Source organism: Acomys minous, assembly GCF_964271855.1.
Source record: "Acomys minous genome assembly, chromosome: 1".
Classification (NCBI taxonomy): Eukaryota; Metazoa; Chordata; class Mammalia; order Rodentia; family Muridae; genus Acomys; species Acomys minous.
This window is the reverse complement of record NC_140483.1, coordinates 50,027,981-50,055,905: the sequence shown is the minus strand read 5'-3', so window position 1 is coordinate 50,055,905 and position 27,925 is coordinate 50,027,981. Positions and strand designations below refer to the sequence as shown.

At 37.1% G+C, this 27,925-nt stretch overlaps 1 protein-coding gene across 5 annotated transcripts in view; it reads left to right on the top strand.

Annotated features, from left to right (window-relative positions):
* Window positions 1-27,925, top strand: part of KCNT2 (potassium sodium-activated channel subfamily T member 2) — a 332,217-nt gene that overhangs the window by 163,752 nt on the left and 140,540 nt on the right. For all 5 annotated transcript variants that reach the window (XR_014781450.1, XM_084794038.1, XM_084794037.1 and 2 more), the window contains exons 9-12: window positions 2,221-2,401; window positions 3,494-3,658; window positions 5,702-5,838; window positions 9,507-9,570. Coding sequence is in view for 4 of the 5 variants with exons in the window: in XM_084794038.1 (XP_084650164.1) it covers window positions 2,221-2,401; window positions 3,494-3,658; window positions 5,702-5,838; window positions 9,507-9,570 (547 nt within the window). In the remaining variant the exon portion in view is untranslated. The remainder of the gene's footprint in view (window positions 1-2,220; window positions 2,402-3,493; window positions 3,659-5,701; window positions 5,839-9,506; window positions 9,571-27,925) is intronic.

The following is a 27,925-nucleotide window of genomic DNA, read 5'->3' as shown; positions in this document are numbered from 1 at the left end:
CCAGGGTTTATTTTCTGTGCCCTCTAGAGGAGTCTTATCAAGTACACATTATTAGGCAGTGTTGTGCTTGGACCCAGTGAAGGGACTGAAGAGCACTGGGCCCCATCGAAGGAATCAGAGGGGTAAGTCTACCTAAGCCCAGAAATTCTGTGGATGCCTTGGGTTCCTTATTTGAAATAACTAAAATCCCAGGCCATGTTGTTTTTGGCTTGGGGCAGTCATGCTGGTTTCAAACATCTCTAGCCTCTGTCTTCTATTGTGTGGATGAACAAATAGCATCTGGCTTCCTTTCTCAAACTATTTTCCCAGCCTTGGAGTTTTGTCATGAGAAACAGTTTTATTTTTTACAACTTTACCAGGCTGAGGATCTTCCAAGGTAGGTCATGCTGCTTTCTTTTCCACTATTCATTCTATCTTTAAACCATTTCTCTCTTCTTTGATTTTGGCATACAGTCAGGAATGTGGCTTTTCCTCTGCTTTCTGGAAAAAATGTTCATTTTTCTTTTGTCTATCCATCTATCGTCTATCTAATCATCTATCTTCCTTCCTTCCTATCTATCTATCTATCTATCTATCTATCTATCTATCTATCTATCTATCTACATCCTGGCTGTAATGTGCTCTCTCTCATCTCCTTCTAGTATCCCATAACTCCCACACACTCCTTTAAAACATTCATTTCTTAACCCAACTCATCAGGATCATCTTTAATACATATGGTTCCACCAACATCCTCCTGAATCCTCTAATCAATCTTCTGCTACAATCCGGTCCTTCTGAGCCCTTATCATCACATTCAATGCTATATAGCTCTTTCTCCACAGTCACAGTTTTGCAGTGTCTACCCATTTTCAATTCCCAAAGTTTATTCAACATATATAGCCATTTATTAAGCCAAATCCTAGTTCTTATTTTTTATATCTGTGTTGGTCCATTTCCATAAAAATACACAAGCATGAATAATTTATAAGTTACATAAATTCTGTTTCTAATATTCAAATAATAGGATGCCAAACACATTCTGGTCCAATTTGTGTCTTCTTGCTCTATCATCACATTACAGAATGTCAAGCACTAAATAGGTTGGTGTCTTTATTTTCAGAATTTTTATAAGATTGGTTACTTCATGTGTGAGAAAACCATGCTCATGATTTTTCATCACCTAAAGTCCCCATGTTTTAATATTGGTATACGGATCTCGCTCAGCCTTGTTCAAGTCATTATGATTGCGTACTGGTTTTTATGTTGCAAATGTGTTATTGCTCTTCAACATGCACAATATATTCATCAATCATAACTTTTTACATTTTATTTTATAATCAAGTAATGGTACTGTATCTAATGCTATTTTAGTAATTCCCATTTGTGGACATCTTGTATCAATAAGAGTTTCTATGTTGAATACTTTTACATATCAGTTCTGTTTGTAAATGTTTGTTTGTAGGCTGCTGTATGAAAGGCACTTGTGTACTAGTTTGCTTTGTGATAGTGTGGCCAAATGTTTGTGACTGGGTGATTCATAATGAACAGAAGAGAAGTTTGTTGTATCACAGTTCTAAAGCCTGGGAAGTCCAACCTATAGGTGCCTAAATTTGCCTGGGTTCTTCTTACTCCATCATTAAATCCTGGGGGTATAACGCAGTGTTGCAAAGAACAAAGAAACTTTACATACAATGGATAAACTATACCCCCAGAAATAAAAATCCTCCTGCAACAATGACAACAATCTATTTAATGATGGTGGTTCCTCAGTACTTCTTAAAGGTCCACTCCTGCTCAGTATTGTTACAATAGGAAATGAATATCAACAAGGTTTTTGGCAACAACGTTGTTCAAACTATATGTTTTGATTATTGTTAGCACATAATTTCCCATAGAGCCCACACAAACATTAATATACCCTTATTCTCCTTTAAACAGTAAAGACTTTTATAATCTTGACACATGTTAGACTTAGAAATTTCTGGGTTTCATTATCCCTTGTTTTGCCTTAACATGCATTCAATATCTCTCGAAATAATCTATTGTGGTTAACATTTTTGGCTATTAAACATAAGAAAACTATATCTAATATAGGTGTTTAAAACCTTCAAAATTATATTGCTTGGGGGAAATTATACGTGAATGGACTAATTATAAAATGTCTGTTGTGTTCAAAGAACAATAAAAAACAATGTGTCCAGTTTGTGATTAACTGTAATTTATATCTGCTTTTTTTAGCATTTGTGGAATTCAGCATCTAGAACGAATTGGAAAGAAACTCAATCTCTTTGACTCCCTGTATTTCTGCATTGTGACATTTTCTACTGTGGGCTTCGGAGATGTCACTCCTGAAACATGGTCCTCCAAGCTTTTTGTTGTTGCTATGATCTGCGTGGCCCTTGTGGTCCTCCCCATACAGGTAAACAGAACCTTGCTCACCTTTGGAGAAATGTGCAAAGCAGTCTGAAATTTGACCTTCTCTATTAATAAAAATACCACCTGGTTGTTTATTTAACACCACTATTGTAAGATATCTTATAATTAGTTTAATAAAGTGCTTACACTATTACAGAAAGGTCTTATAAATTTTTATTAGACACCCTTTTCTTGCTAGTCACAAATGATATCCCACAGTTTGGTTTCATTATTACATACATTTTCTTGTAAATATAGATTATCTGATATTGGTAATTATATATTACTAATTATATAGTATAATATGATATAGGTTCAAATGAATGGAAATTAGATTAAGGGATTAAATTTAAGAAATGAAAAAACAAAGGGAAAAATTGTAGTGGATTAAACTTAATTTCTGATGTTCATCAACTGAAGCAAATGGTGGATGTTGTGTGCATACATTATGAAGCATTTTGGGTCATAATGGAGAGATTTCCAAGGTCAGCGATATGCATGATGACCAGTCTTCAGTTCTCCTTTATAATGGACCCTGGGTGCCCGTGACTGAGCAGATCAAGAGCACAATATGATCAATACAAATGAAACTTGCATGCTTGTTAGACAACCTTAATCGATTCACACTGTTTCGCATACCTCCCTGACATTCCTCCACACCACCACACAGTTCACTGTAGATGTCATTGCTGCAAAATTCGCATAGGGCACCATATCTCCCATTAAGAGATATGAGCATGATGGCATAGAAGAATTTGGAGAAAAACTGGCAGTGCTGTTATAGTTCACTTAGTGAATGACATATTTCATCATATCACACAAAGCAGATGCATTAGCCTCTTAGTGGTCCAGCGTGGTATAATAGTAAAGCAATTCTTATGTGTTTCCTTGGAGACCCGAATCCCCTGAGCTTCGTCTGTAACCTCTGTGGCAATCATGTGGTCAGCCCCATTGTTTAAAGGGATACTGATAATCTGAAACTTAACTAAGGATAAGAAATGATGTTTACCTGATAACAGTCGGGGAGGGGGGGTGTACTGGGGTTTTCACTTTCATCCATGCTGGCTTTTGTTCACATGTGAAACATTCGTTACAGTTTGAACAATTGGCCTATTTGTGGATGGAGAGACAAAAGTCAGGTGGAAACTATAGTAGGCACCGAGCACAGACTGAGAAGCATGTTGTCCTGTGTGTCAGCTCATTGAAGATTGACTTACTGATGGATTTTTTAAATGAATTTTACGCGCATCCAAGACTACAGGTACATTTGGATTCTATTTTGCACAATGCAGAATCATACTTAATAGCACATCAGCTGATGTAACAGCCTGCATTCTGGCAAACCTTTATTTACATACCTTAATTTAAAAAGTGTAAATGGAAGACTACAAATATAACCAGGCACATTAAAAAAAATGCTGGAGGTATAAACAGCCTTAAGGTTTCTTTCTGTACCTATGCTAAAAGACAGGTGTAACTTGTTATTGCTGAAGACTCTATTACACTTAAAGGATTGTTTTCCCCCCTATTTGGGAAAGCTTAATTGATGATTTCACAAAGCAGTGAGTTTTATTATAAAATATAATAAAATAATGAAAACCCACCTTGAAAATTATAGTCATACATCTTCTGATAGAAATGCTATAATATGGAAGCTGCCTTTTGTAAGGATTTAGTGTGTGTGTGTGTGTGTGTGTGTGTGTGTGTGTGTGTGTGTGTGTGTGTGTCCTTGGGGCGGTATATATGTGTCTGTGTGCATGTGTCGGTGCATCGGAATGTATGCTTGCCTAGGGAAGCCAGAATCTCATCTCAGATTCCTGAAGGTGGGGTTGTTGGCTGCTGTGAGCTGCTCAGTGTGGGTGCTGGGGAACACAGTCGGGTCCCGTGCTAGAGAATCTAGTACTCTTAATTAATAAGAAAACTCCCCAGCTCCTGAACTTCCCTATTTGTGAATTCATTTCCTGAAGTGTGACTAACCACTACTTAATTCCTACTTAATGACCCAAAATTAGAAAACAACGAGAAGAAATAAAAGCATGAATTTTAAAAAGTCCCTTTTTTCCTTTTTCTGTGAACATAAAACCTTTACATGTTTCAACATTTAAAGATACTGAGACAACTTAGATTTAGTTAATTTTTTTTCAATGTAATTAGTTTGATTCAAATAAGAAAGTTGTTTGTTTTGTATTTCCTGAGCGAATTTGTGTGAGTAAAACCTGAGACAGTACTGAATATAAATTGAATTCATATGTGATATATAGGATCTATAGTACTTTGATTTAACACTATTTATTCCTCTTACGTTCTTCAACTTTTTCACGTATTTTAATTTTCTTATAAATATTGCATATGGTATAAAGAATATCTAATAGAAAAATGATCCCATGATGATTAGCTCTCTCTAGTAACAATATCAAGATTTGAAATACTAACTGTTTTGCAGTAGATATAGGGCAACCAAATATGAAATGGTCGATTGGTTACACAATCGGAATGAATTAACTGGTGACTAAGCTATAACATACAATTGCAGGTTTTTTGGGAGCAGCACAGGAGGGGTAGGGGAAAGGAGAGTGGGCGCTGATGTGGGGGGGAGGGAAGGAGGGAGGACAGGGCACCAGAGTGTCTGGTTTATATAGTAAGCCTCTGTGAGAGGGGAAGCCCAGCCCTTAAGTAGAGGGCAGGGCATGTCTGCCTTGCTCTGCAGCAGGACCTCACAATGGCTACTAGAAAAGCTACATTCTTATAGATTAGTTTTGTCATCTTATCATTTTGAATGCATTTGCCAGGTCTCTAAATGATGATACACATTGAAATATTTTGCTGTAAATTCATTTTTAAGTCATTTATCGTTTTATTCAATATACATACAACCTCCAAACTATACAATCAGAAGTTGCTCCAAGATACTAGTTCATTATATAAGATTAGTTAAATGACTATAATAAATTTCATTATAAAAGTATCACTTTTATAATCCCAAACCTTTCTGTCTCCCACTCAGTGTGTATTTTATTACACTGAAGGTGGTAACTACACTAAAGGAGTGTGTTGCGCATACCCTATGATTGTCTTCTCCCTGTGGTACTGATGCTATAGAAATAGCTCAGGCTGACCGGGTGTTTGCATTTCTCCTAGTATGGCTATCACAATACAGTCTCATTTAACTTGTCTGAAATTTAATATTAAATTTTATTTATCACCAATAATTTATTCCAAGTTGACCATAGTTAAAGAAAAAGATCTTAAATATTTTGTGATCATGTCTATGCCATTATGCCATTATCCATTTTACCTTGCATAGGATTATTATGTGGTGATTTTGTGTCCTACGGAGATGGATGTGCAAGTTCGGAGGGTGCTACAGATTCCAATGTGGTCCCAGAGAGTGATCTACCTTCAAGGCTCAGCCCTTAAAGATCAGGATCTCCTGAGAGCAAAGTAGGAATTCACCCCACTTTCTATCTCCTATCTTTTTTCCCCTCTTCCGTTTATTTATTTATTTAACCAATCACTTTACATACACATCCCCACCCCCTCCATCCTTTCCTCCCAGTTCTATCTCCACAACCCCCTCCTTCCATTCCCTCTTTCCTTCCTCCCTGAGAAGGGGAGGCCCCTAATTGGTACCTATTTACCTTGGTATATCAAGTCACTGCTGGACTAAGCACATCCTCTCCCACCTGGGAGTGACAAGGCAGCCCAACTAGGGAAATTGACCTAGAAGTAGGTAGCAGATTCAGAGATAGCCTTTACTCCTATTGTTAGGGGACCCACATGATGACCTCACTACACATCTATTACATATGTATAGAGGGGTTAGGCTCTGTGAGATCTTTGCAAACTCTTTGGTTGATGGTTCAGTGTCTGTGAGCCCCTGTGGGCACAGGTTAGATTACTCTGTAGGTCTTCTTGTGGTGTCCTTGACCCCTCCTGCTCCCTCTATCTTTCCTCCCACTCTTCCACAACACTCCCTGAGTGCTGGCTCCTACTTGGCCTTGGATCTCTGCATCTGTCTCCATCAGCTGCCAGACAAAGCCTCTCAGAAGACAGTTATGCGAGACTCCTGTCTGCAAGCATAGTAGAGTATCATTAATAGGGACAGTGGTCAGCCGTCTCCTTTGGAGTGGATCTCAAGCTGGGCCCGTCACTGGTTTGTCTCTCAGTCTCTGTTCCACCATTGTCCCTTCTTGTAGACAAGACACATTTTGGGTTTTAGGTTTTATGTGTGGGTTAGTGTCCCCCTCCCTCTGCTGGGAGTCCCCTCTGGCTAAAGGAAGTGCTGCTGACTTCATGCTCCTTAACTCTCTTTGCTTAGAGTCTAGCTAGGGTCACCCCCATAAACTCCCAGGAGCCTCTCCTGTCTCAGAGATACCGCCTCCACTGGATTTCTGTCCTTTGACCTAGTTCTTCTCTTTACTTTCTTTCCTCCTCTCTCTGCCCACTTGCTCCCCACTCTGGTTATCTTCCCCGCCCCATCTTCCACCCAGTGCCCTTCCTCCATTTCCTTTGGATATCTGTTGTATTTCCTGTTCTGAGTGAGACTCTAGCATCTTCCCCTGGGCTTTCCTTTGATTCTTTGGGTCTTCCCGTAGCGTAGTTATCCTGTACTATATGGCTAATATAAACTTATAAGTGAGTGAATACCAAGTGTGTCTTTCTGGGTCTGGGTTATCTCACTCAGGAAATCTGGGGTACTATCTCTCATCTTTAGTCTCCAGTCCTTTGACAACTTTTCTCTCTTAGTTTTTTTTCAAGCTGTGTTTCACAGCTATTTAAATATAAAATTTAGATCTGTTTTACTAACTGTAGAATGTTAATGCTGAGGCTAGAGGCTCCTGTTTCCTACTTTTGTTTCGGGCAGTGCAATGAGAAGTTGACATGGCAGAATTACCACTGCTGTCGGAGATAACCAAGAGGAGTTCAGACTCCTTGCTAGAGATGCCTCCAAGTTTCACAATTCTAGTTTTATTTTGCAAATAAAAACTTTGGACTAGATATTCTATGGAATATCAATGCAAGGAGTCAGGCTTGGAATTTTAAGGCTTTAGCATCAGGTTTTAGCCACACCTTTTGTCTTGCTGGAGTCAAAGCCTGAAAATTCCTCAGAGATGGAGGAATCAAGGGTGCTGAGGGGCCCTGCAGAGTTGCCCTCTATTGTCCATATGCCTCTCAGCAGAGCTTAAAAGGTGACTTGGTCTAACCATTTGTTATGGAAAATTGATCTTCCAGCACAGAAGTAGAGTGAGAGATTGGGCTGGGAGGACTGAGGTCACCTGGGAATCAGGACTAACACCGAACAACTGCCTTAATTTTAAATCCGGGAGAAATCTTTAGCTGGTGGGGTGTGATGGATGACTTCTGCCACTTTCAATGTTCTAAGCATGACTTCATGCTACTTTTTAGACACTCTTATGTACTGCTGTAAATGTGAAGGTTTACTCAGCACATTATATAGCCTAAGACTTTTCTGTGCATGCCTCACCTAATGACCCAAGTGATGCTTAGTTACCTAGTAGTCATGAATTCTGACATTACTTTTGATATATTAAGGGTAAAATACATTTAGATGAGGCTTGTTTTAGTTAATGTTGTTATTTTTGAGACAAACTGAGCAGAAACTACCACAGTAAAAGGAATGGTAAATTTTAGAAAGTTAAATATCTTAGAGTATATATATATATATATTATCTAGAGTATATCTCTATTAAACACTCTATGTGACAGTTTGGTAATCAGTGAGATGTTCCCAAATTCTCATGTGAATTGCAGATTACCTATTTCTTATTTTATGTCTATATAATTATTTGTGTACCCCAGAATATATTTCCAAATTTCTTTCTTCTAAATCTCTGTATTCTTTTGTCTGTAGAAATCATTCTCCTTAAAATACTGAGTAAAGTTCCTCACAAAGCTCGTCTATGGTGTGCTTATATGCCCATGTGTGCTTTTTATTCTAGGTGAAACTTTTTTCCTCTAGGAATTGAATCTGGGCTTTGTTTTAGCTGTAACTATCTCAGATAGATGCTATTTATATTTAAGTATCATGACTAACAACAAAATGATTCTCCACAAGAAAGGGTCACACTTACAGAAAACCATCTATGGGCAAATTAAAGAAAAGAGATGATTCAGACACTATTGGCCAGCTCTCACTCTTCAAAAAACTGTGCTGAGAAAGATGTTAGGGTGATGGACTATCATGCTTATGTACATTTCTAATCCTGGCTTCATTTAAAAGATGTAGGATTTAACATTAACTAATACATTCTTCAGTGTAAAATGTCTCATGCAAGGAACAAGGAGTAGGACCTTCCAAACAAACCCCTCAGGTCAGTTGCATGACTTAACTGCTTTACTGAATATGATGTTTAGAAAATATTGTCCAATGCATGTGTTATTTAGCAACCAATCCTCAACATTTTCTTCAGAATTGTTTTGTTTGGATTATTTTCCTGGGCTTTTTAATCTCTCTTTTGCAGTGAAAACAATTTTTTGAAGAATCTAACTTTATCAGAGTATGCCAGAAAGATAAATCTTTCCACATTTGAAAAATAAACATTTTTATGTTTAAAATTTACTGCTTATGAAAGCCTAAAGTGTATTTCTTTTTAGTTACTAACTTTGATAATTAAAGAACATTAACATGAGAGAAAAGAGTTTGGAACAAAAGGTTGAACAGTCTCCTGGAAACACCAACAAACAGTGCGGTTTGAATTGAAAACATTAAGTGTATCTGTTTCCTCTCTCTAACTGAGTCGCTGAAGTTGAAATGAGTGAGTCATAAAATGACGATCAACAGTGTTCCTAATTTGTGCAAAGTATATTAATAAAAGTCTATAACATATAAATATATAAGTATATTTATATTAATGCTATCCATAAATAAATTAAAATTAGGGAAAAAAGCAAATTCCATTCATTTTTCTGCATTAAATTCTGGAGCTCTGAGACTATGCAAGCTGTTTTTCTCACAAATAGTCATGTTCGGCAAGATATGCAACTGTTCTTTAAGTTTAAGGACACACATATAGGATGTGGACCAGGCGACAACACTGTCACTTCAGGAGCATTTCAGTATGGTTACTGTTTCCTGTCTGTGTTTGTAGGATGGACAATGCAGAGGCCTGTTTCATTCTGAGTAGCCGCTGTGAAGTGGACAGAACATCATCTGTAAGTTTCCTAAAACCCCCTCAGGATACTGTGGTTTCCACCATACAAGATTTTTGCCTACTTTGAAAAAAAAAACCTCTCATAATGAAAGTTTGTAACCTTAAATTTTCACTAAAGTTAAACAGCTATTTATTAGCTATGATTATCTTAACATTAAAAATATTGTCTGATGTGTCAACACAATTGTTTTACTAATCTTCTACCTGCTTTCTACCATTCCTCTAGCTAAACAAGTCCTAAGAGATAGAGATTATTGACATGGCCTAAATTTCGCCAACTTCAGATGAAGGCAGGTGCTTCAATCAGATTCTAATAGAATTCGAGGGAGGATTCTTTAAAAAGAAATATAATTAGAGTGGGAACTGGAAATATTTATTGTTTAAGAGTATCCCTAGGAATCAGTTTGGAAATTTTTGACTTAACAAATATCTGTAATATATTTATTTATGTCCAAACTTCTTTAAATCAAATTAATTTAAAAGAATTGCTAAATTTTCACTCGGCCTGGGCGGGTGACCTCCACAGTTTGGGGTGGTGTGGATGGAGGGATCCAAGGGTAGATTCCCCCTATTCCCTGAAGCTCCTCTGGCTGGGGGCTCCGGAAATTCCCCTCCCCAAACATTTGCAAAGTTATCACCACCATGGAAGGAGGAAAAGGCTCCCTGCTCAGTCACCTGATCAACAGGGCAGGGTTAGTCTTCACTAATTGGGTGAGAGATGCTGAAAGGTATTTACCCAATAGAACCATTGAAGTGGGACTGAAGATGTATTGCTTTAACAGTAGGGCTCTTCCTAGTCATGGGTTCAATCTCTGGCACTGTAATAAGAAGGAAATAAACATAAGATTATACTGAAAAAAAAAAGAATTGCTAAATTATAACTTAAGTTTTCTAAGAGATAGTTTAAATGCATTAATTCTTTTATAAACTTTTAAATATATTTCTCTTTGTCCTTTCTTTCATCTTTCTTTTCTTTCTTTCTTTCTTTCTTTCTTTCTTTCTTTCTTTCTTTCTTCCTTTCTGAAATAGTCTCACTATGTATCTCTGGCTTTCCTCAAACTCATTATGTTGACAAGGTTGATCTCTACCTCACAGAAATACATCTGCCTTTGCCTCCCAAGTGCCAGCTTCAGTGCACTCTTTCTTAAGGGTGCATTATGTATTTATATTGATGAAATACTTGGTTTTTTCTGTGTTCCTAAGCCTTTGTGTCCACCTCAAGGTTTCTGTGGGTGGCACACAAATGAAAATATTTAATATAATGACCACGTGACTAGAAAATTCAGTAACAGCACTTACAGTATGAGTTTTGAACATTTTTATGCACCAAACGGGAGTACTTTATCTTGTATGAATTTATATCTGTAAAAAATAAATATGGTAAGCTATATGACATGGTAACTGCAATTTACTTGAACTTCTGACCAATATTTTTGTAAATTTAAAAACAATATTCTTATCTTTCATTAAAAGATGGTTCCTATGAATTGATTCCATTTCCATAAATTTCATATGTTTAAGACTTTATTCTTAATGGCTTAAGATTTGAACCTATCTAGAGATAAGGTGTTGACAAACATTTAACATTGTAATGAAGCTAATATCATGAATTCTCCCCGAAATAATGGTGTGTTATACAACAAGATGGATACAGCAAATTTTTCAAATGAACATGAAAGTATATACAAGATTCAAAGATGTTCACTTTAGAGTAAGATTTCTCTCAGCAGCTCTCCTAGGAGTCAAATACCCACGACCTTGAAGTCATATTCTAGCATTTGTCTCTGGGAAACAGCAGACTTCTGGGATTTAGAAGGAGTTTAGGAAGCATTATCATAGCAGCGCAGGAACCATTCATTTGAATGATCAGAAAAGCTCTCAAATAGTTCTTTTTTAACCTATATTTTTAATATGTCAGGGCTGTAGAGATGATTCAGTGGTTACCAGCATGTACTGCTTTTACAAAAGAACCCAAGTTCTTCTCCCAGATCAAGTGGCTCTCTGCTGTAATTCCAGCTACAGGAGGTCTGGACTTCTGACTTGTCTGGGACTTTCCATACAAGTGGTTTGCGCTCTCTCTCTCTCTCCCTCTCTCTCTCTCTCTCTCTCTCTCTCTCTCTCTCTCTTTCTCTCTCTCACACTCTCACACACACACACGCACACACACAAACACACAATTAAAAGATATTTTTAAAAGTCCTTGCTCCTCTCATTTTCTCACATACATTATTATAATCCAGATTTTCTTTACTTCATGTAATTATGACTTGAAGTTTCGTAAACAATTTGACATAGAAGTCCTCCAGTCAGACCTGATAAAGCAATGAATTTGAGATGACACAATTGAACACCATCTCCATTTTCTTGTATATTGTTTTACATGTAGTTGTCAGTCTTGTTCTCCTCACATGGTGTCTTGATTTGACAGCTCTTACACTCTTTAATCGATGAGCAAAGAGGTATATTCCTGAGGAAATAAATGCACAGTATCTATGTGAGTTAACCTTACACATGGATGTGGGAGGACTTAATTGAAATAACTGCAATCTACTTCCTCCTGATTGTAGTAACTTGGCAAGAAATTCATAAAAATATCCATAAGGACTGAAGGTTAAGTGGATGAGGCAACAGTAGTAGAATTCTGGAAGGTAGAAAGCAAGTAGGTGAGTGGGAACTGACTCCTCCAGAAAGAAGTTAAATTTTAGGTTTAGAGACAGAATGTATCACAAACAGGCTGCTGTTGGCAAGGTGACCTCAAAAGCTTCCAGAAGGAAGGGTGCAGATGCTGCTGAAAGTGGAGCTGCATGTAAGACTTGTTCAAAGTTAAGGCAAGTCCAGAGAGAGAGTCTCTGCATCTCCCAACACTTGTACCTCTGGTTACTTTCTGAAGCCTAGGAGACGAGGTATATTATTTGTGCAATTGGGACTGTGAATTCTCTACTTTCTAAGTCAGAAAGCATATTTGGGGGACCTAGGTACATGATGTATCTCAGTGGATTGAGATAATTTGTTTAATATCTTTTACATGTTTCTTCAAATAAATGTGCCTTCTGAAAGTGGTTCATCTTAAGAAAAAAATGTAGTATGGGCAGCTATGTGTGTATGTGTGTGTGTGTGATGTGTGTGTACACATGGAAATGCATTTATATACTCAAAGGTATTGAAGACCAGCTTTGACATCACAGAGAAAACTGAGTCAGGGCATAGATCCAGATGGTGGCTAGTGACCCTGCACAATTTCTCTGAGGGCAACTTTCCAGCCAGAACTGATGTTACTGGCAATGATAGTGGCAAATAGAGGGGCCAGAATTAAATTGCCAGTACTGATAGCTTCCTGGTGGGGGCTTACAGCTGCCATGTAAGTGAGGAATAGGACTGATGACTCCTAGCGGGGGCTTTCTACTGATAGTAGCAAAGCAAATAAAAAAGAAATGAAAGAAGAAAAAAGACACACACACACACACACACACACACACACAAACACACACACACACTTGATGATGAAGTAAGACAGACTCCAGCAGGTAGGTTTTAACAACTTTCTTCTACAAGCTTCTTTAACTTTACTCATATACATGCATACATGCATGCATACATACATACATACATACATACATTCAAAGTATGCACTACACATGTACATAAATGCATACACTCACAAACACACACGTTCACATATTAGGTGGATGCAAGTGGATTCCAACAACCTTCCACACATATGTATACATACATACACACATCTTGGTGGATGGAACAAACTGAAGAACAAGTTCCAACAAGTTCCTTATTTCTCCCACAGCTTATGTAGCCCGGCAAGATCTTTCAAGCAGCACAAAAATCACAATGTGGTTACATTCTATTTTCTTTAAGTGTTTTATTACAATGAGTATACGTAAGGATAACATATTCCCCAATACCTTCACATGATCACATGCTTTATGCATTATTGGTAAAGAACAAACATATAAAATAAGTTATTTCCAAGAACACATATACATTTATAATTAAGCACTGTGTTATATATTAACAATATAAGCAAGCAAGGTATTTTCTCAGCCAGCCTTTCTTTACTGGCAGGCTGCACTTTGCACTGACAAAGAATCAATTATCTTAAAAACTAATTTTATAAAATTCTTAACAGAATCACAATTCTAAATTTCTCTATTAAAAAATCAGCCATTTCTACTTCAAATCCTAAAGTTGCTCATCTACTCATTAATATTTTTGTTAAATTATATCAGGAAGCTGATGGCAAAAATAACTATAAAAATTAACCTTGTAGTCCAGCTTCAGTGACTCAAATCAGCTGGTGCAAACTGGGATAACGTCTTTGCTCACCAACCTCAAAAAGTCCCTACTTTTACTATTAAGAGTGTACTTTTTCTTTTTTTTTCTTTTTATAATATCATTTTTTATTAATTCATTCATATTACATCTCAGTTGTTATCCCATCCCTTGTAAACTTCCATTCCTCCCTCTCTCCCGCTTACCCCCTACTCTCCTCCCCTATGATTGTGACTGGGGGCATCCTCCTCCCCCTGTATATGTTCATAGGGTATCAAGACTCTTCTTGGTAGCCTGCTATCCTTCCTCTGACGGCCAGCAGGTCTTCCCATGAATGGGACTTGGTCAAATATGGTGCACCTGAGTTCATATGGAAGTCAGTCCCCTCTCTCCACTTGCCACTTAACTGTGGAGACTATCCTGTCCATTGGTTAGATCTGGTTCAGGGTCCGAGGTTTACTGCATGTATTGTCCTTGGCTGGTGCCATAGTTTGAGCAGAAGTCCTGGGCCTGAATCCGCCTGTCATAATGTTCTTCTTGTAGGTTTCTAGGACCCTCTGGATCCATCGATTTCCCCATTCTCCCATACTTCTTTCACCAAGAGTCCCAATAGGATGTCTTCCCCTCTATCCCACTTTCAGGATAAGTGAAGACTTTCATGAGATGTGCCCCTTGGGCTAGTGTCCAGATATAAGTGAGTATATACCATTTGAGTCCTTCTGCTTCTGGGTTAATTCACTCATTATGCTCATTTCTAGTTCAACCCATTTGTCCACAAATTTTAGGAATTCCTTGGTTTTTTAAAAATAGCTGAGTAGTATTCCATAGTGTAAAGGGACCAGAGTTTCTTTATCCATTCTTCTATTGAGGGATGAGTGTTCTTTTTCTTACCTTCAAGTCATTCCCTAAGATTTTCTGCATCAGAGCCAATAATAAAAAACATCTTTACCTAACTTTCCTAAAATCTTTTTCCTAATATTTTCTATGTTTGAGCCACTGGCAAAAAATACATCTTTACCTAACCTTGCTAAAGAATCGATTTTTCCATTTTTTTCTAAGGGTAGTGGTCACTGCCAGCAATCTACACCAGCAGGTTCTTTTCAAAGATGGTGGTTGAATCATTTATCTGTTCCAGCAGCAATGCCTGAAAGAGATCTGGCATTGCTACTGTGAGTGTCATAATACAGCCCAATGAGGGGTTGGAAGCCCCCCTTTAAGTACTCCTACAACTCAAATCCACAAGGGTAACAAGCAGATTTATGCCACAGAACAGTCTGAAGTCTTCAGTACACATCAGCCTTGGGGTTCTGCCTCACGGAGACAGGCCCACGGTGGGCATGCTAAACGGTGGCCCATATTCCATGAGTTCTGGAGCTGTTTGCTATTCCCTGTGCATGGCCCCTGACACACATGAGTATACAAAGTCAGACTTCCCTGGTGTAATGTGTAATTACCATATAGTGAAACCACATATAATAGCACCCAAACAGCAATCACTCTTTCTTTTTTAGCATTTTTTCTTTTTTTTAGCATTTTTCAGTCTTCAATGCTTTTCCCTTCTACACATATTCAGCCAACAGTGGCCACTGGACATTTTAGGGAATTACTAAAACTAATAATAAAGGAAAAGATAATAAAGGAACATAAAATTCATCCCAAACAGAAAGGAGATGTTAGGAGAAGTAGAAACCACATTCTATAAATGTGGACGAAGAAATTGGTTTTACAGTGTCTGTTCATAAAATGTTGGCATTCAACAAACACCTGGAAGTGTAATGTGAGATTATGATGTTGATATGAAACAATGATCATGGGTTAAAGAACAAAGCAAACCAAAACAGCCAAAAGCTCACCCAGGAATTACATAACAGACTCCTGAAATCAAATATGAATTAACAATAAGAGGCATAGAAGGTAAACTCCAGAACCTTGGACTGAAGAAAAATAAAGCACATAATAAAACTAACTGAGGATTAAGTAATTGAAACCATATCTACATGTTAAGAAGTGATGAGAAGGGACCAAGAACCAGCTTTCTCAGTGAATCCCAACAATGTTAAAAATATTTTGATCTAATCCAATCAACTTTTGAAGCTGAAATTGTCAGATCTGTAAGACTTGCTTATTGTAGTGTAATGGAACTGAAGTAACTAAAGTTTCATTGGAGGTATGTGGGTAATATAGGGAGAAAAATTAACATAATTAGAGAAACTAAAAGAGAAACAGGGGGAAAACATTTAAAACTAAGGATGGAGAATCCAAATATCTTCATGGATTTGATTTGAGTGGTTTGCTTTTTTGATGGGGGAAATGTATTTTTATTCACGCCAGTATTACATAACAAAATGACAGTAAACAAAGTTTCATTTTATTTTTAATTACACACACACACACACACACACACACACACACACACACATATAATATACAAATGTACAAAGACACACAAACCTATACAGCATACACAAACATAAGCAGTTCTGGAGCTAGAAATACAAAGCACAATTCTTTTCAAATTCCTGGAAAAATATAACTTTTCCACTTAGAAATCTATATGCCTGGGGAACTTTTTCTCAAAAAGGAAAAAATATGTTAAAAGGAAAGTCACTGGGGTTTGGACAGATTAATTTTCAAATATCCTGCAATTCTTAGGAAGAAACTAAAAGATGTGCACTTGAGGCAAAAGTGAACACTGATACCCAACAGCAGTGGAGAGCGTTGACTTTCCTTCTCCTTGTTACCATGAAAGCAAGACTTGAGCAACAGCTACGCAGCAGTGTCCATTTGCAGTTACCTCCCAGCACAGGGAGAGCTTCCCACGGACAATCCTGCATTTGCTGTTCCTTGACGTGGGTGAACATATTGAGAACAGATTTCCTATTGACAAATGCTGCACAGAAAATGTGACCTCTTCAAATGTACAAGTTGAAGCTCTGACTACCACAGTGCCACAGTCGACTTGAATTCAGGCATAGGGCTTTAAAATAAGAAATGAAGTTAATATGAAACCATTAGGATGGTCCCTCATAAAGTGCTTGCATTTTCATGGGGAGAGGAAATTTTGAGACTAGAGACCACTATTACAGGGCGGTGTTGTCTGGAGCCAGCCAAGGCAAGTGTCTGACAATGAAACCCATCCCTTTGGTCCATCCGTTTAGTGCCTTATGGTGGACTGTGTTTTCCTGAACTGTCAAAGAAAAATTAAACAATCCTCTTGTCTACAAGCCACACATGTCTGGAATACTTTCTTTTGACTGCCTAAATAGAGAATATATACTTTTCATTCATGATTGGAAAAAACAAATGCCCAGAGTACAATATAGTCCCCAAAGAAAATGAGATACTGCAGTTTGAAATGTAACTATAGTGCTCTCCCTGCCTTTTCAAGAGTTGTCAGCAGTATGAATGCTCAACACTCATCACATCTCAATTAACTCTGAATTCTAGTTCAAGGACATGGAGCGTGGGAGGTGGACATAGTGTCAGGTTAGAAAACAGAGAGCTCTACTTTTCTGTCATGGGAAGCCAGTAAACAATGTTTTAAAAGGAAAAACAAATCAAGTAATAAGAAGTAGTACTGTCAAATTCAAAAATAAGGAAACAGTAGGAAAATAATTAGTATTTACTCATCAAGGTAAATGTTATTTTACAGACACTACAGATGTGGCGTCTATTTCAACTACATGTGCATATAGGTTTAAGTGTTTTTGATTACATAGGATATGGAATGTGATTTTGCTTTGGCGAAAATTCATCTTATGATGTACATATAATGTGCAGGATAGAAAGGAGTTCCTTTTATATCAGCTTTATATTATCCTTTAAAAACAAGTGAAACAATGGACAGATTTGCAGTTGAGCAGCATGCATACTGTTATTTGTTCATGTATCTTAAATTGTAACTGTCATCCTCAAACTTGATGAATTATTTTTCTTTATTAACAGCTACAATTGAGAGTTGTAAGAGAATCCATGCAAGGCCTGGTAAAATAGGTAGCATACTGCATGTGTTCTATGGTTTCATTAAGTACTTGGCAGCGTTGGTGGGGCGAGTTACTTCTTAGGAAGCCAATATCAACTGGTCATATCACATCTTATGGCCTCAGAAGGAAGGAATATGAAGGGAGTTTCATTTGGGTCAACCGAACTTCAAGATTTAATAGAAACAAAAGAACAACAACAGCAACAACACACTCAAACACAGAGGCAATAATATCTTTGCTTTTATGTCTATTGTTGTATTTGGGCAATTGGAAGCTTATGGAAGTGCCTATGAATTTGACAAGAAGAACATTTCTGAAAGTTGTTATGAAATGTATGGCTATTTCTCAAGAATACTTATTGGGACACAGCAGCATGTTTTTACTTATCTCTTTTTAAATTTATTTATTTTTTTGTCCAGGGGGCAGTGGCAAATGCTTCAAACCAGAAGGGCATATTTTAAAAACATAAAATCCTATAAAGTTGTGTTTATTATCTATCTCTATAATATATCTACTTATATATCTCATTATATCTTACTAATTTGATCATATTTCTTGGTCATAAATGTTGTCTCAGGTTATGATGTTATTTGCTGGGAAAGATCTAAGATAGTTAATGATGCAAATGTTACATTGTGTTTAATAGAGAGGGTGCTGAAGCAGTTCCACCAGCCTGCAGCCGTCCTCCTGCACTTGGGGCAAATGCACTCACGAGAGGAGAAAACACTGTTCATTACTTCTTCAACAGTTAACAAACACATCTTTTTTATGCTTTATAAAAGAACAATGCCTGATTCACTTCTTTGCAGGACTAGATGGTAAATCTAAGGGGGATGGGGTAGAAAAATTATTTCAATGGTTTAAGTAAATTGTCCTCTCTCTGGGTAGAAAGTACATGTGGAGAGCAAAGCATGCCTGCATCATGATTTTCTAATCTCGCTATGATACAGTCACTTCATGTGCAGTCATCAGTTTTGCTCATTTTTTAACTGATAATTTGGGAATCACTATATTTTCCTTATGCTTGTGGTGTGCAGTAAGTTTCTTAGAAAGCTTTGAGGGCTCGAGGCAATATGTGCTCTGATTTAACATTTTCTAGTTGGCTAAGAATGATAAAAATCTCTTAAATTGAGTCAAATTTACTCCCCATAAATATTTGAAACATATTGGATATTATAGGGATGTTTTCTCTGTATATTGTATGTAGTTAAAGTTCATTCCTAGGCAATATCTTTGCATACTTTGTGTTGAAAAATCACAAAAACCACTACTAGAATGTCTATGCAAGGCCATATTTAACTGGCTTTAGGGAATAATAGAAAGTTTTACTTTGTTTCCAATAGTTAATTTAACAGGAGTTACTTTTTACAGTAGAGAAACAGCAATTGAACAGGTAACATTTAGTGATATTTCTCTTTTCTTAGGCTTAACCTCAATTCCAAGGATAAAAAATATGCAGTTAATGAGTGAAATCTTTGGATTCTAAGGAAGACAAAACTTGGGGAAAATTTTTAAGAAGTTTCAGCTTTCTTTCTTCTTTCCTCTCTTTCCTCCTTCCCCCCTTCCCTCTCTTTCTTTCTTTCTTTCTTTCTTTCTTTCTTTCTTTCTTTCTTTCTTTTCTGTACATTACTCTCTCATACAATACATCTTGGCCACAATTTTAGCTCTCCCCACTCTTTCTTCCTTTGCAGACCTCCTCTCTCCCCCAGATCCATTTTTCTCCCATCTGAAAAGAGCAGGCTTCCAAGAGATAACAACCAAACATGACAAAACGGAGTAGAGTAAGACAAGGCAAAAGCTGGTCACAGGAACCCAATAGGAGAGAAAGAATCCTGTGAGCAGAGAAAAGAGTCGGAGACCCACCCACTACCACAGTAGGAGTCCCACAAAACCACCAAACTACGAGCTACCACATATATGCAGAGGACCTGGAACAAACCCACGTAGGTCTGATGCTTGCTACTTTAGTCACGGAAAGCCCATGTGAGCCCTGCTTAGTTGAGTCCTGGTGTCCTCCACGCCCTCTGACTCCTGCAATCCTTTCCCGCCTCTTGTGCTGAGTTCCTTGAACACCAAGGGGAGTGAATTGATGGAGACATTCAATTTAGACTCTACATAAAAGTCTGGATGTGGTACTCTGAATTCCTTCTCTTCTGTTCCACACATTCAATATCCCGTGGATGTTAACCTCTACAATCTTCTTACCCATGCCAGTTTGCAGAAAGTAACCTACTCTAGAATCAGCCTGAGCTGCTTAGGGATCTCTATGGGACTCCCTTGGCCAACAACTCAACCCAATGCAGCCCAGTCCAACCACCAGAAGCTTTTCATGGCTATAAGAAATAGCTAGTTGAGTCTTCTAATCCCTCATTACTAGGACGCCTCACTAGGATCATCTTTATGGGTTCCAGGAAGTTTCAACTGCACTAGCTTTCTGCACTGCTACCCAAATGTCCCCAAATCCAGCTTTCTCGCCTCATACTCTCTCCAGCCATGTCAGCCCCGCCCCCCCCCCACTTCTTCCTTTCCACTCCCATCCTTATCTGTCTTGAGTACACCTGCAAAATTTATTCTATTTTCCTCTCCAAGGAAGGTCTATGATTTGCCTAAGACTTCATTTTTACCAAACATTTCTAGGTCTAAGGATTGTTGATTCATTATTATTACTTAGTAGCTAAATTCTCTTATACTGAATAAATACCATACTTGTCTTTGTGAGTCTAGGTTATCTCACTCAGGATTTTTTTTCCAGTTCCAACCATTCGTCTGAAAATTTCATGGTGTCACTTTTTTTTAAACAGCTGATTAATACACCATTGTCTAAGTGTACTCCATTTTCTTTATCCATTCTTCTCTTGAAAGACATCTAGATTGTTTCCAGTTTGGGGCCATTATGAGTAAAGCCATAATAAACATGGCTGAGCAAGTGTCCTGGTGGCACGATGGAGTATTCTTTGGGTAATATGACCAAGAATTGATTTTAAGGTAGATTGATTGTCAGTTTTCTGAGGAACCACCATATTGATTTCCACAGTGGCCTGTACAAGTTTGTACTCCCACCAGCAATCAATGAATATTCCCCTTACTCCATGTCCTACTCAGCATGAGCTGCCCCTTGTGTTAATTGAGATTAGACATTTTGACAGGTGAAAGATGGAATCTCAAGTTCATTTTATATGCATTTCCCTGATGGCCAAAGTTGTTGAACATTTCTTCAAGTGTTCATCTGTCATTAGATATTCTTCTATTGAGAATTCTCTGTTTAGAACTGTATCCTAATTTTAAATAGGATTATTTAGTAATTTAGTATGTTGATATCTAGTTAGTTTATATATTTTTTATAGATATTTGATATATATATATATATATATATATATATATATATATATATATTGGTTTCGAGACAGTATTTGTCTCATAACAGAGCCATAGCTATCCTAAAGTTTTTTGAAGACCAGGCTGGCCTCAAAATCATCTACCTTCAGAGTGCTGGGATTAAAGGCGTGTCCCACTATGTCCTGTGAGCTCTTTATATATTTTGGATCTTAGTCTATTATTGCATGTGCAGTTGGTAAAGATCTTTTCCCATTCTGTATGCTGCTATTTTGTTCTTTTGACTGTGTCCTTTGCCTTATAGAAGCCTTTTCAGTTTCATGGGGTCTAATTTATTAATTGTTGGTCTTAGTGCTTGCTCTATAAGTGTTCCCTTTAGAGGCTGGAGAGATGGCTCAGCGGTTAAGAGCACTGACTGCTCTTCCAGAGGTCCTGAGTTCAATTCCCAGCAACCACATGGTGGCTCACAACCATCTATAATGTGATTTAATGTGTACTGTATACATATTAAATAATTCTTTTAAAAAAGTGTTCCCTTTAGAAAGTTGTCTTCTGTGTCAATGTGTTCAAGACTACTCTCCAGTTTTGATTCTATCACATTCAGTATATCTGGTTTTATATTGAGGTCATTGATCCACTTGAGCTTGAGTTTTCTGCAGGGTAAGAAATATGAATCTATTTGCATTCTTCTACATGCAGCCATCCAGTTTGACAAGTACTATTTTGTTTTTGTTTTTCCAATGTGTGTTTCTTGTTTCTTTATTAAAAATCAGGTGTTCATATGTGGGTCTTCAGTGCAATTCTACTGATAAACATGTTTTTTAAGCCACTATCTGTGGTTTTATTACTATATCTCAGGGATGTGATACCTCCATTAGTTCTTTGATTCTTTTGTACTGTTTTAGATACCCTGGGTTTCTTTGGTTTGTTTTTGTTGTTGTTGTTGATTTTTTTAAATATCAAACTGAGAATTGTCTTTTCAAGGTCTGTAAAGAGTTGTCTTAGAATTTTGATAGAGATTGTATTGAATCTGTATGTTGCTTTTGGTAGTTTGGTCATTATTACTCTGTTAATGCTATCGATCCATGAACATGGGAGATCTTTCTATTTTTAGAAATAGTCTTCAATTTCTTTCCTCAAAGCCTTCAAGTTTTTAATCATACAGATCTTCCACTCGCTTGTTTACAGTCCAAGATATTTCATATAATTTAAGGCCATTGTGAAAGGTGTTATTTTTCTGATTTGCTTCTCAGTCTCTCTGTCATTTGTATATAGAAAGTTTGCTGATTTTTTTTAGTTACTCTTGTAACCAACCATTGGGATGAAAGTGTTTATCAGCTCTAAGAGTTTCCTTGTCATAATTTTAGGGTCACTTATGTATACTATCATATCATCTGCAAATAATCATCCTTTCATTTCTTCCTTCCCAAATTCTATCCTCTTGATTTCCTTCAGTTGTCTTATCGCTGTTGCTAAACTTCTAGTGCCATATTGAATAGATATGGAGATAGTGGACAGCCTTATCTTGTTCCTGATTTTAGTGGAATTGCTTTGAGCTTCTTTCTATTTTATTTGATGTTGGCTGTAGGCTTGCTGAAAATTGCCTTTATTACATTTCACTGTGTCCCTTGTATCCCTAATCACTCTATGATTTTTATCATGAAGTGGTGTTGGATTTTGTCAAAGGCCTTTTCTGCATCCAATGAGATGACTATGTAGTTTAGATTTTTTCAGTTTGTATTTATGGTAAATTATATTTATTGATTTTCACATATTGAACTATTCCTGTACCTTTGAGATGAAGCCTACTTGATCATAAAGGATGTTCTTTTTGATGTGCTCATGGATTTGGTTTGCACGTATTTTACTGAATATTTTTATATCTGTGTGCATAAGGAGAATCGGTGTCCATTCTCTTTCTTTGTAGATTCCTTATATGGCTTGGCTAGCAGGGAAACTGGCCTCATAAAATGAGTTAGGCAATGTTCTTTTTCTTTTTAATTTGTAGAATAATTTGAGGAATATTATCATTAACTTATTTGAAAGTGTAATAGAATTGTGCATTACAATCTTCTGGTTCTATGCCTTTTTTTTTTGGTTTGGTTTTGGTTGGTAAAATGTAATGACTGCTTCTATTTCATTAGGGTTTATAGGTTTATTTAAGTTGTTTATCTGCTCTTGATTTAATGTTGGTAGGTGCTGCCTATTAAGAAAATTGTCAATTGCTTTAGTATCCCAGTTTGGAGGAGTATGAATTTTAAAAGTATATTCTTATCATTTTTTTATTTCTTGGTGTATGGTTTTGTTTCTGATTTTATTGGACTGGATATTCTCTCACTGTCTGCTAGTGTGTTTGGATAAGTGGCTAACTGATTAATTTTCTCCGTGTGAATTGGGGACTGGGATATGGCAATGTGATAGGGGAGAGAGGTGAGAAGGGGGAAGGCCTGTGGGGTACACAGCAGATGTAGGCAGGGAGGTGAAAGGTTTCATACTTTTGATCTGGTAATCTCATCTTGTAGTATTTTTTTTTTTTTTTTGGTTTTTACCAGTGTGTCTCTGTATCATGACAACTTGTTGTACATAAATAATGTGTTATATAATTTGTATAGCTAAGTATTTTCTATTAGTTGAACATTTAAATTTCTATTTATGTTTTGCTAAGTTACCCTGAAGTAATTTCAATGTTCATTGTGGGGTTTTTTTTTTTTTGAAGTTTGTTCAAAGTATACTATTTCTGAAAAATGTATTTTAATACCTATTTCTGAATATTCAGATTTAAATTGATGTATTCTTTTGTTATATTAATAATAGCAGTAAGTACCATAATGAGTTAAAATACAGATGTCCTGGGAATTGTTCTCTTGTCTGGAAAAAAGAGGAGCATTCTCAATAACAATAACAAATTAGCACTTCAATTATAATGGGCTTTGAAATATCAAAAATGTATAACTATTAATGGTGTTCATTTATTTTTTAATTTTAATTTAATTTTTAAAAATTTATTCACTTTACATCCCAACTGTAGCCCCTCCCCTCATATTCCTCCCCTAGCTCTCTGAGACAGGGAGCACTTCTCCCATACCAACAGACCCCAGCCTATCACATCTCAGCAGGACTATCGCATCCTCTTCTTCTGTGGCATGGTAAGGCACCTGGCCAGGGGGAAGTGATCAAAATACAGGTAACAGTCCATGGCAGGGACAGTGGGGAAGCATCTTGGAGTCATTGGCGCAGTAAACAACTTTCTCAGTAGAAGACCAACAGCTCAGGCTCTAAGATCAAAAATTAATAAGTGGGACCTCATGAAACTGAGAAGCTTTTCTAAAGCAAAGGACACTGTCAATAAAACAAAACAAAAGCCTACATACTGGGAAAAGATCTTCACCCATCCTACATCCAACAGAGGGCTAATATCCAATTCATATAAAGAACTCAATTAATAAAACACCAGCACACCAAATAATCCAATTAAAATAGGGTACAGAGATAAGCAGTGAATTTTCAACAGTAGAATATAAATTGTGTTTGTATAAAAGTTCACATATATTATAAAATTTGAAGATATTATTTAATAAAAAACACCAACTTAGTTACTTCAATACATATTTCTTTTTAATATTGAATGAACAAAATACTTTTAAAAGTATCATAAATTTACTTATGCCAAAATCCACATTAATAAAAGATGTTGGGTGGTCAGGTGGCTCACTGAGTAAGAATCCTGGTTCTAAAAGCACAGGGGCCTGAAATGAAATCTCTAGGTGCCATCTAAGAGCTGAGCATGGCTATACATGCCTGCATTGAGTACTGAGTCAGGTGGACAACTTTTCCCACTGCCAGCTAGAACAGCATCATTTTTGACCTTCCTATTCTATGTGGATCCCTATCTCATGTAGTAAGGTGTAGGACAATAGAGAAAGACTCTAGAATTTCTACCTGTGCATACAGCATAGTCACAAAGACAGACATAAACACAGATACACAGACACACAACACAACACAGACAAACATATATACAGATAAAAACATATATTGTATGCTTTTTAAAGAAAATGTTTTAATTTTTTTTAGTATTATGCCTGTTAAATATTTCAGATGTAATAATAATATTCTGCAATGATTTGCATGCTTCTCCAGGGTTGATATTGGAGTTGACATTTTATTATTGGTATGTACATGTTAGGACAATTGTTTCAAGCTCATTTAATCAAATAACTTGATTTTAAAAAAGAACAAAACATATCTGACATTTATGGAGCAGCTCTCCTATGGCCAGGCATTTGTCACGTTGTACCATTTAATGTAATTGTTTCAGATATGAAAGGATCCAATCTCTGCAGTGTTAATGAGACTGCCCAGAGAGGCAGGGCTGCGTTGTGCACAGCTCAACAAAACAGTAAAGCCCCCTTCCTCTAGAAGGAACTCTCCCTATGCCCAGAAGAGCTTGCTGTTCACATGGCACTTATTTGAAATTTGTAAATGAAAATGGCTTTACTATTTAAAACATAATTAATTTAATGCATAGTCAGGGTTCCCTGCTTGAGCTTTCTGTTAATTGTTTCCTTTCTTTAGTCTGTTCCCTAGGAGCCCTTGACTTTGCTTCCATTAAGCTATTTATAATTTTACCATTTTCTATTTTTGAACACTTACAAGTTTTATCTCATGTCTGTATGTAAATACTATTTTTCTTGTTTATCAAAATGATTCTTCTAAACGTTAATCCTAGTCACAGAATTCTGGGGCTACATACATAGTGCTTGATAGATACCCAAAGAGCACCTTTAATATATTCCCCTTTTCACTCACTTGTGCTCCTAGTCACTTATTTAGATTTTCATAATCAGATGTCTCCTTCACCTCTGTGTTACGAAGACTGGCCAATGACTGTAATTGATATATCTGTCATTTGGCACTTACTGCCCATTCCATCATTAATTGATTTGTTATTTATGTTATTAAGCAATCTACCTTGAAGTTTTCATTTGAGTACCTATTGCTAAGTATTCACTTTATCATTGTCTCTTTCATTTTTCCAACAACTATTTACTGTTTTCTATTTCTCTTTTTTGTTTTGTTTTGTTTTTAATTTTTAATTTCCTCACTTTATATCCCGATCTTAGCCCCCTCCATTGTTGCTTCATGAATCCGCACTCCTTTCCTCATACCCTTTCCCTCCCTCCCCTAGTCCTCAGAAAGGGGAGCCCCCCTCCCCTAACATCTGACCTCAGCCAGCCAAGCCTCATGGGGGACGGCCTGTATTCTCTTCCTCTTTGGCATAGTGAGGCCACCACAACAGGAGGAAATGATCAATGTGTGAAGGCCAGAGTCCATGTCAGAAGTAGTCTCTACTTTCCATATTACAGGACCCACAAGGAGACTGTGCTGTCTATCAACTACATCTGAACTACATCTCTGTCCTCACCATGCATGGTCCTTGGTTGATGCATCAGTCTCTGTAGAACCCCCTCTCCTCTGCTCAGATTTGTTGGCTCCGTTGGTTTCCTTGTGGAGCTCCTGACCCCTCCAGATAGCTCTGTTCCCTAACTCTTCCATTAGACTCCCTGTGTTCCACCCTAGAGTTTGGCTGTGTATCTCAACTTCTCCTTGGATCCCCTGCTTGGTGGAGTCTTTTAGAAGACCTCTATGGTAGGCTTCCTTCCTGTTCCTTCTCTTAATCTGCTTACAGGGTGTATTCAATTTCCCTTCTGAATAGTAAGTAAGCATTCTCCCTAGGGTGTTCCTTGTTATTTAGTTTCTTTAGGTCTGTGTATTGTAGTGTGGTTGTCCTGTATTATTTGACTAAAGTCCACTTATAAGTGAGTATAAACCATGCTTGTCTTTCTGGGTCTCAAGTTACCTCACTCACGATGTTCATTTCTAGTTCTATCTATTTGCCTGCAAATTTCAGGATTTCCTTGTTTTTACTAGCTAAGTAGTATTCCATTGTGTTAATGTCCAACAGTCTCTTTATCCATTCTTTGGTTGAGGGAGACATCTAGGTTGTTTCCAGATTCTGGCTATTATAAATAAAGCTGCTATGAACATAGTTGAGCAAATGTCTTTGTTGCCTTGGGCATCTCTTGGGTATATGCCCAGGAGTGGTACTTAGAATTCTCAACAGAGGAATATCAAATGGATGAGAAACACTCAAAGAAATGCCCAGCATTCTTTGTCATCAGGGAAATGCAAATCAAAACAACTCCAACATTCCATCTTAAACTTATCATAATGGCTAAGATAAAAAAAACTCAAGGGACAGCACATGCTGGTGAGGATGTGGAGAAAGGGGAACACTCCTTCAGGGCTGGTGGGACTGCAAACTTGTATAGCCACTTTGGAAATCAATCTGGTGCTTTCTCAGAAAATTGCGTTTTCTATTTCAAACAATAATGTACCACATGTATAGAAAAATTTGAACTTTAGATGGGTAATGACACCCCACTAGTACAAGTGACATCATTGAAAGAAAATTTTAATCCTGTAAAGCTCCTTTGGGGATTATTTTTTTAAAATGACGCATCAAATCCCATATGCCCAATTCATTAGAATAAGATTTTTGCACATACACACACTTTTCAATCCATGTTCCTTCATGTAGGGATTACTCACTTTCTCCCTTTTTATTTCTAACTTTTTGGAGAAGATGTTATTCATTTTTCCAAGCCTATTAATTCTTTAGTCCCCTGATTATCAATTGTTACTCTATCTGAGTTAGGATATATAACTATCCAAGAGCATGAGGATATATAGTGT